This window comes from Myotis brandtii, unplaced genomic scaffold, assembly GCF_000412655.1.
Source record: "Myotis brandtii unplaced genomic scaffold, ASM41265v1 scaffold144, whole genome shotgun sequence".
In the NCBI taxonomy this organism is placed as follows: Eukaryota; Metazoa; Chordata; class Mammalia; order Chiroptera; family Vespertilionidae; genus Myotis; species Myotis brandtii.
In genome coordinates, this window is record NW_005355159.1 from 1,485,156 (window position 1) to 1,494,482 (window position 9,327).

Genomic DNA, 9,327 nt, shown 5'->3' on the forward strand with positions numbered 1-9,327 from the left:
CCTGGGCTCAGGCCCAGAGCCTGGTCCCCCGGCTGTGGCCTGGTGACGCCTGGATGGTCCTCCCGCATTCAGACCAGAGACAGACCCGACCCTCCCCCAGACCCCTGGCTGATCCAGGAGTTGGCCCCGGGGGTGCCCAGCGGGGGCCGCACCCGCAGCCCCTGAGAAGTCCATTTGCAAATACCCCGCGGTGCTGGCGAAGTGGTGAGAGATCACGGCTGCCAGACCGTGAATCCTTTCTCTGTTTAGGTCAAATTTTAACCAATTACAAAGCACAGCAGTATAGTTTAAGCTCGCGTGGTTGCTTTTTTTTTTTTTTATCGCTGTTGTTTTGTATTTTGTTTTCTGATGTTACTAGAGCCTGGGAAGATTGTTACCCTGTAGTCTAAGGAAAGTGTAAACGGGTTTCCTGGGAAATGAGCCTGGAATTTTCATTAGATTCTCATGGGGTTTTGTCACCACCAAAAGCAGATGCAGAAACACTGCTTTAAAACAAGGCTGTTTTCTCTGCCATCCCCAGGGCAGCTTCTCGGGCCCTTCTGTCCCTAACAAGGCCCCTTTAAACAGGCTAAATTCAAAAGGCTCTTTTCCCCCAGGTGTACTTCGACCTGCGGATTGGCGATGAAGACATAGGCCGGGTGGTCATAGGTCTCTTTGGAAAGACTGTTCCAAAAACAGTGGATAATTTTGTGGCCTTAGCTACGGGAGAGGTAAGTGGCTAGAGCAGAAGGAGTCAGATTCAAACCGACTGAAGTTGGCAAGTAACGCTGGCAGCAAACAGCTCAGAGCGTGGCTCTCAGTACCAACTAACTGTTGCCGTGTTGGCAAGGGGAGCCCAGTATTATGTCTTGAGTTTTTAAAAATGAGTCCAGAAATCTGGGTTTTTCTTTTTAAAATTTATTTTTTCAATACATTTTTATTGATTTCAGAGAGGAGAGGGAGAGAGAAACATCAATGATGAGAGAGCATCATTGATCGCCTGCCTCCTACATGCCCCCTACTGGGCATCGAGTCCACAACCCAGGCATGTGCCCTGACTGGGAATCAAACCGTGATCTCCTCCTGGTTCACAGGTCGATGCTCAAACTCGGAGCCACACCTGCTGGGCATGGATTTTTCATTTTGAGAAAATTTCTCTCTCGGGCATTGCAATAACCAAAGAAGGCGTGTCTGTGGAAACTATAGTTTGTGGCTGCAGCACCAGAGCTTTCTCTTAAGAGTAGGGGCCCAGAGTGTCCCAGGTTTTAAGAAAACCGGAGTGCCCCATTTAAGAAAGTTTATATTCCAACTTTCCATTGGGTCAGCAGGTAACCTTTTCTGGGGGTCAGTTTTCTTGCATCCGTTCTTATAATTAGGAAAAAACGAGAGGGAAACGGCAGAGGCATTGTGTGAAGCAGAATTACATGAAGCCTGGGAAAGGTGGAAGGCGGAAGAATGCAGGCTAGCCCCTCCTGGCTCTGTGTGCTCCGAGCCTGCTTGTGGTCACTGCTGGCTCCGCAGCACATTGAACGATGACTGGCCAGCAGTGATGTCTCTTCTATGATCAGGAGTCATTGTGGGCTGTGTTCCTGCAGGGTCTGTTTCATGTCTGCCTGGTGCCTTGTGCCACCTCCTCACTTTCTCATCCCATTTCCTAGAAAGGATTTGGCTACAAAGACAGCAAATTCCATCGTGTGATCAAGGACTTCATGATCCAGGGCGGAGACTTCACTCGGGGAGATGGCACTGGAGGTAACCCGGGTCCTGTGGGCAGAGGGCTGGGGTCCCTTCCTTCCCCAGCTCTGGAGGCAGGCCTGTCACCTGCATGGAGACCAGCTGTACAGGGAACCCAGTACAAAGAAGAGGGAGTAGTGGGGGGTCAGTGGACATAAGAGGTAGACTTGCTGGTCTAGGCCTTGGTGACTTCTCGCAGTACCTTGTGGTGGGAGGGGAGCAAAGTCAAACGTAGGTGATCCTAGGTCAGGCATGCAAAGCCTGTGTGGGCAACCTCGGGAGCCCCAGCGAGGGTGGGCAGAGCTACTTTTCTTTCTTTTAAAAAAAAAAATATATTTTATTGATTTTTTACACAGAGGTAGGGAGAGGAATAGAGAGTTAGAAACATCGATGAGAGAGAAACATCGATCAGCTGCCTCCTGCACACTCCCTACTGGGGATGTGCCCGCAACCAAGGTACATGCCCTTGACCGGGATTGAACCTGGGACCTTTCAGTTCACAGGCCGACACTCTATTCACTGAGCCAAACCCGTTAGGGCCAGAGTTGCTTTTCTTGGCAGTCTCCTACCAGAGACCATTTGGCAAGAGCTGACTGGGTCTCTCCTCTGCATTGCTTGTGAACAGGACAGACAGACACCCTGGACTAACCCACAGGTCTCACCATTCTTGGGTGAATAGCCTGCTCCTCCCTCAGGCTGCATCTGCAGCTCAGCCCATCAATGAGTGTCTATTGGGCCAGGCTCTGGTGGGTGCTGAGGACACAAAAATCAGCGCGGCAGCAATTCCCTTTCACTTCCAATACCTGAACACTCATAAACTGGCCCTAATCCCGCCTTTAGGACTCAGGCTCTGTCCTCAAGTTATCATCTCGGTGGAAATAATTAGGAGAAAGCCTGGGCAGGCAAGCCAGGCAAACAGTACAAGACATAAGTAGCTGGCAGCAGGTAGCAGTGGACATGGCCAGGCAGACACAATCCAAAGTGATGTGTTCCTGGAGTCAGATACAGTTGGGTGTGGCCCGGTGTCTGCCACCTTCTTGCTTTCGACCTTGCAAGTGAGTTGTCTGGCTTAGTTTCCTCTTGTGTAAAGTGAGAGCGGTAAGAGTTATGGGTGCTGTGAGGGTTGGGTGAGATCTTGAGTGTAAGTTCCCAGTGCGTGGTAAGTAACGTCAGCCATTGCCGGAGTGCTGACAAGTGCCGAGGCCTGCATGGAGGGAGTCACTTGGGGCCAAGGTTATCGGTAAATGGCCTTGTGACTGTGAGGAAAGATTTGAGCAGGATCCTGTTTGGGGAGAATATGAATGGGCAGAGAAGAGGCACGATTAAGTTGTGGACCCAGCTATGTTCGGCAGCAGGAACTTTGCCAAAGGTGGGGTCAGGGAATGAAGTAGAGCACACTGCTTTGTCCTACCTGGAAGCTCTGCTGAATACCTGAGGGGGCGGGGTGGGGGGGTGGAGAATGGTCTCAACGGAGTTTGAGGGAAAGTAGTATGGCAGCAGGACTCAGGCTGGTCAGGGGGCCGGTGTAGCTGTGCCTGTGGGGCGATGTGGGCTGGAACCCAGGCAGGATGGCCTTATGGGCAAGGGCAGAGATTCCAGGACCAGACCCTCTGTGGTTCGAGTTGCAGCTCTGCTGCTTCCTAGCTTGGGTACCTTTAACCTCTCTGTACCTCAATTTCTTCACCTTTGAAATATGGTTATTGGATCCTGCCTCATAGGAGGAGGTTTTTATGTATAAAATGCTTGCCACGGTTCTCTGGCAAGGTTACTTACCACTCTGAGCAGTAGCCATTTTTGCCATGGGAGCAGCAGAAATAGTAAGAAAGAATGAACAAATGATGGGGGGGGGGGCGCGGGGGACAACAGTAAGCAGAGGAAAAGTTGGCAAACAAATTAACTGATGTCCAGAGGGAGAGATTACTAAGTATGTTGAGGTTAACACGCAGAACTGTCCCTTTAAGTTTGGAACTCCTCGTATCTTGGGAAAGCGATTGGAGCGGGGGTGTGGATTTGTGGATTGTCCGGATAGCAGCAGCAATTGAAATCCTGATTTACAGAGGATTCTCACACGGGGAGGCTTTAGCTGGCAGCCCAGCCAGGAGTCATGGCACAGCAGTGGGAGAGACCAGTTCATTTGGGTGTGGGACTGAGAAGTGGGGCACAGGCTGGGACATGCCCGCCCCCACCCGCCAGTCTAGATTCTTGGTTTTCAGTCTTTTCCAACCTGTTACCCAAGCATGTCAAACGTGGGGCCCGTCGACCGCGAACTTGCCATGCTTGTATCACACAATCAGAAGCATCTCCCTGATTAGCATCAGTCTAGGAAATTTCCCCACCTGGTTCCATTCTGTGGAACCACAAGGTGAAAATAGTTGTATTAAAGAGGAAAAAAAGGTTTTGAAAAGTATTGAGTAAAACAAAATGAAAATTACTTTATTGCTGGGTTTCTCGGGGCCTCTGGTTCACTAGTTCACAGTGTGAATCTCTAGGAGATGGAAGAAGAGGTAGTATTTCCCCTATATCTTAGGATCTCTGAAACTGTCTGCTCTCGGCCCTCTTTGTCATGTCTCCTGTCCCCTTATGGAGGGACACTTACATATATTCATTGCACCTTTTATTTTCTGTTCATTCGATAAGAGGCTCTAGACCAGTGATGGCGAACCTTTTGAGCCCGGCGTGTCAGCATTTTGAAAAACCCTAACTTAACTCTGGTGCCGTGTCACATATAGAAATTTTTTGATATTTGCAACCATAGTAAAACAAAGACTTATATTTTTGATATTTATTTTATATATTTAAATGCCATTTAACAAAGAAAAATCAACCAAAAAAATGAGTTCATGTGTCACCTCTGACACGCGTGTCATAGGTTCGTCATCACTGCTCTAGACCAAGCATGTCAAACTCACGTGTGGCCCGCAACGAATATTTTTGCAGCCCAGCCAGTATAATGGTGTGAGCAGTTATTTACAATTATGAAATTTCAGTCTCCTGTCAGATACAGAATTACCTTGGGTCAGTTTTGAAAGTAATCACTGTGAACAAGATTTCCCCCGAAGTAGGAGATAGTAGCAGAGAAGAGATGCCAAGTGTCAGGAAGAAAATATTAATTTTACCATTGCTCTTGTTTTTTTTCTACTATACTTTTCAAAATAAACCCACGTTTCTATGAAAAATGAAATTTTGGTTTTTTTGTGGCCCACATAAACTTAAACCTTATTTGACCCGTGTTAGCCTCTGAGTTTGACATGCTTGCTCTAGACCAGTGGTCGGCAAACTCATTAGTCAGCAGAGCCAAATATCAACAGCACAACGACTGAAATTTCTTTTGAGAGCCAAATTTTTTAAACTTAAACTATATAGGTAGGTACATTGTTATTAACTTAATTAGGGTACTCCTAAGGCTTAGGAAGAGCCACACTCAAGGGGCCAAAGAGCCGCATGTGGCTCGCAAGCCGCAGTTTGCCGGCCACTGCTCTAGACTTTCCAGAATCCAAATGACAGCTGCTTCCGAGTCTTCTGTGCTCTCTGGAAGAAACGCTGGTCAGCCACGGCATTCCTCTCCTGGAAGGTTCTTACCTCTCCTGCCCCAGTATCCTGCAGTCCCCTCCACCCAGATCCTGCCATGCAGCCTGGGGCCATCGCCAAGGCTAGTTGTTAACATGGGCCTTATTTAACAGCCATAAACTACATTCTCAGAGTAATCATTCATGTGAGCTAGTCCCTAAATCGGCCTGGCCTCGTGCCCCACTTGGTCGGTCAGCATGGTTTAGTTCCAAAGGCCAGAGGGTAGGAAGAAGACAGCTCTAATACCCCTGTACTCTACTTGAGCCTGGCCTGACACAGGACAAGTTGAGGCCCCAAAGATCTGCTGAGTTTGTGCCAACCCAGGTTCCCTGACCTGCTCTGTCTTTCTTCCCAGGTAAGAGCATCTACGGTGAACGCTTCCCTGATGAGAACTTCAAGCTGAAACACTATGGGCCCGGCTGGGTGAGCATGGCCAATGCTGGCAAAGACACCAATGGCTCCCAGTTCTTTATCACCACAGTCAAGACAGCCTGGCTGGATGGCAAGCATGTGGTGTTTGGCAAAGTTCTAGAGGGCATGGTGAGTTTTGGAGATGGGGGCTAAACGTGGGCAACCCTCACCAGGAATAGGACAGACCTTGGGGGCAGGGCAACCTGTATTTTACCCTTTCCCACAGGGGAACCCACAGATTCAGACGAGTGTTTGTGTCTGTAAACCTGGGGGATTTAAGACTAGCCTGCCTCTCTATGCTCCCAGTCCTGAATCCTAGGTCCCAGGCAGAGGTCAGCCAGGCCTTGTTGAGGTTGTACCACTGCAGGGACCTCCCCATACCATTGCTGAGAGTGGGATGTGGCGGCACTACCCAGAGGTGTACAGGGCCCTTGGTACCCACTCCCCAGCCACCCTCCTCACCCTCCGCTCAACCTGGGTCTTGCTTCAGAGGATCAAACTGCTGCATCCTCTTGTCAGAACTGGGTTCTCCCTGTCCTGGGCTGACACCTGGCCAGGATTCTAGGATATTGGTGCCTTGAGGTTTGTAGGCTGTTCGTCACGTGAGAGACTCAGTCCTCCCTGGCCATGCACCGGGGCCTGTCTCCCTTGAGTGGCAGATCTCCTGACCCACCCTGCCTTCCTGCTTCTGCCCTTTCTCCCCAGGAAGTAGTACGGAAGGTGGAGAGCACCAAGACGGATGGTCGGGACAAGCCCCTGAAGGATGTGATCATTGCAGACTGTGGCAAGATCGAGGTGGAAAAGCCCTTTGCCATTGCCAAGGAGTAGGGCCCCAGGGACAGCTTCCTCTTGAGCGACTGTTTGGGCCTGTTGCCCTCTCGGGGGGAGTGAAGACAGCCCTCCACCGGGCTCTGCTGCACCAGCCCTAGTGCGGATGTCTGACAGAGCGGACCCGCCCCTCACATTCCACAGGCCCAGTTTTGTAACAAACTTCTACCATCACTGACCAATTAAAAAAATAAGGTGGGTTTTTTTATAACCTGTGTGTGGGCTTGGTTCTTGGGCCCGCAGCTTCTCTGTTCAAGTCTACGGCTCAGCCTGGGACTCTGAGGCAGTGGCTGCTTGTCCCCTCCTTGGGCTCCAGCCTGAACCCTTTCCCCAGATGCTACCACAGACTGTCAAGCTTTTGCTTCTTGCTTCTAAACTTTGCCAGCTCCCTCCCCCCCATGAAGGTGAAGAAATACACCTGTACCTTTTCATAGCCTACCTCCTAAATTGACTTCTCCCTTTATCCTCATCCTCTGTTGTCTCTACCCAGAGTGCAGGTCTATCACCCCAGCCACTGGTGCAGTTGGGTTCTGGGCCTGGGGTGGGTAGGTCCTGGGTCCAAGCCAAGGGGGACCCCGCCCCTGTCTCTTACAGGGCTCAAGGACAGAGGCACGTGACTGTCCTGGCAGGTGGTCCAAAGGCCTCTGGGTTGGTCAAGGCATTGGTGGCAAAGGTGCAGGGTGACAGGGAGCCTCCGGCTGGGTGTCAGCTGTGCTGGTGCTGAAGCTGTAGAAGCCCTGGAGCACGCCATTCACCACCACGTTGGGCAGAGGCTCTGGGACAAGGAAAACAGGAGGAAGGGGAATAGGTGTGGGACGGCCATGGCCTCAGGCCTGCAGCTCCCTGAGCCCCTGACAAGGCAGCAGTTAACAGCTGGTCACCTGAAATGAGACCTGGGCGTTCCCAGTTCACATTCTGTTCACATAAGCCAGGCTGATGGGGAATGCAGACCAGGGGAGCCACGTCTGCTGCACCGTGTCTGCTTCCGGAGGGGAATGCACAGGGCACAGCAGTGCAGGCAGGTCCGCAAGGAGGGCCATAGGAGGGAGCTGCTGCCGAGGGGTCCTGGGAGCTGAGAAATGACAAGCTCACCCCCACTCCCACCCTGATTCCTGCGCCCTAAATCTGGGTTATAGGTCAGAGGCACCCCCTCACCTGGGGATGAGATACAAATGTAGGGGTCCACGCAGAAGCTGATGACCGGCCGGTGGTACAGCTGCGAGCTAGGAGGAGAAAGGGTCTTAAGCAGTGGAGAGTGAGGTGGGGCAAAATCTCCTATCGGGTAAAGACTGGGAACTGAGATCACTAACAATCCACAAGGAAAAAGGTGAGTGGGCAGTGGTGTCAGGAGCGCCCACAGGAAAACCTGGGCCAGTAGGACGGGCAAGGCAAGCCAGGGGCCACAGACCAGCCTCACGGCCTATGGCCACCAGGGGGCAGCGGGTGCAGAAAGAGTCTTTAACTTGCCTGCTGTCGCTAGGCAGGAACTCCCCCAGGGCTCTGAAAAGAAGAAAGAGTGTGAACTGCCTGGGGATGCTCAGGGGAGCATGAGGAAGGGGTGGAGCAACGGAAGACCAGAGCTTCACCTCCCAGGGGGCCACTGCTTCTATTTGTAACAAGCCCAGTTCCGGTGGGTAACCAAGGCTGTACAGAAAATGGCCCCTTGCCCTGGCCGGTTTGGCTCCGTGGATAGAGTGTCCGCCTGCGGACTGATCAGTCGTGGCTTCAGTTACAGTCAAGGCAAGAAAACGGCCCCCTGCCAGGGTCAAGAGAGCTGGCAGATGAAGGTGGTCATGTCTCACCCCTGGCAGATGTGAGAGAGAACAGGACCCTGCCCGGAAGCCTTCACCTGCTTGCTGCAGAGCCCCCTTCCCCCAACACTGGGGCCTCTCATGCCAAGCCAGGCCCCTGGAGGCGCTCACTCACCCCCAGCTGCTGGCCTTGGGGTCTGTGGGGAAGTGCCGAAGACTCAGGAACTCCAGCAGCTCCTTGGGCACATCCCGGTTCAGGTACAAGATGCCCTGGAGAGGAGCACACAGGACCCCCGTCAGACACAGCCCAGTGCAAACTGACGGCACAGTCCTGCCAAAATGATCACAGAGTTCAAGACAGCTCGGCCCCTTCCCAACACGGCCCTGGCTGACTCCACAGGGATGTGCCCACGAGTCTCCCTGGCCTGGAATCTGGCATCCCTGTGTGGGGAGGAGGGAAAGGCCCACGTCCTCTCAGGAGGGCAGTGCGGGACCTCGCCCGGAGGGGAAAGGAACTAGCAGCAGGTGGCCCCAGTTCAATGAAAGTCCAAATTCAACGGAATCCAATTAATTTTCATTCTGAAATTACTGCTCAGAAAATTGAGGCTTGGGGTAGAAAAAATCATGCCCAAGATGTTGCCCCCGCACCCCATGCCCTCACACGTCTCTGGGTCACACCTAGTCCAGCAGGCTGGGGGCAACAGTGAGACCCATGCCCACCTGGATATAGGCCTCCAAGCCCTGCCGCCGCTGCTCCAATCCTCTGGTCCTCCAGTTGGGCAGGCGTTTCGAGGGGAATTCGGGCACCTTGTACAGTTTCTTCATCTGCGGTGCGGATCACAGTGTCCCCACTGAGCCCTTAAGCTCACTTCACCCAAGCAAAACCCCCCCCCCCCAGCATCCCACCCCCTCCGTATCCCCAAAACTTCAGGCTCTACCCTAGGATGGACACGGGTGAATGTGGTTGGAGCAGGGGCGAGAGAGGACCCAACAGCCGCGGACGCCCGAGGGTGGGCGCAGGGGCACGGAGAGCCCCAGCTGAGCCCTGCCCCTCTGG

General features: G+C 52.5%; 2 protein-coding genes across 11 annotated transcripts in view; one reads left to right on the forward strand and one right to left on the reverse strand.

Annotated features, from left to right (window-relative positions):
- Positions 1-572: 572 nt before the first annotated feature.
- PPIB (peptidylprolyl isomerase B (cyclophilin B)) lies at positions 573-6,730 on the forward strand (the record flags this gene model as incomplete). Its single annotated transcript, XM_014535514.1, has 4 exons — positions 573-710; positions 1,638-1,731; positions 5,636-5,820; positions 6,397-6,730. Coding segments are annotated over 4 exons (540 nt in total), but the record flags the coding sequence as incomplete, so codon positions are not given.
- The window catches only part of SNX22 (sorting nexin 22), a 4,817-nt gene continuing 2,054 nt past the window's right edge, over positions 6,565-9,327 (reverse strand). The window contains exons 1-6 of one of the 10 annotated variants that reach the window (XM_014535470.1): positions 8,991-9,129; positions 8,446-8,540; positions 7,987-8,019; positions 7,675-7,742; positions 7,401-7,412; positions 6,565-7,294 (exon numbers count right to left, since the gene is read on the reverse strand). In XM_014535470.1, the coding sequence (XP_014390956.1) occupies positions 7,173-7,294; positions 7,401-7,412; positions 7,675-7,742; positions 7,987-8,019; positions 8,446-8,540; positions 8,991-9,095 (435 nt within the window). In that variant the 5' untranslated portion in view covers positions 9,096-9,129 and the 3' untranslated portion in view covers positions 6,565-7,172. The other 9 variants (XM_014535469.1, XM_005861067.2, XM_014535465.1 and 6 more) reach the window with 9 other exon arrangements.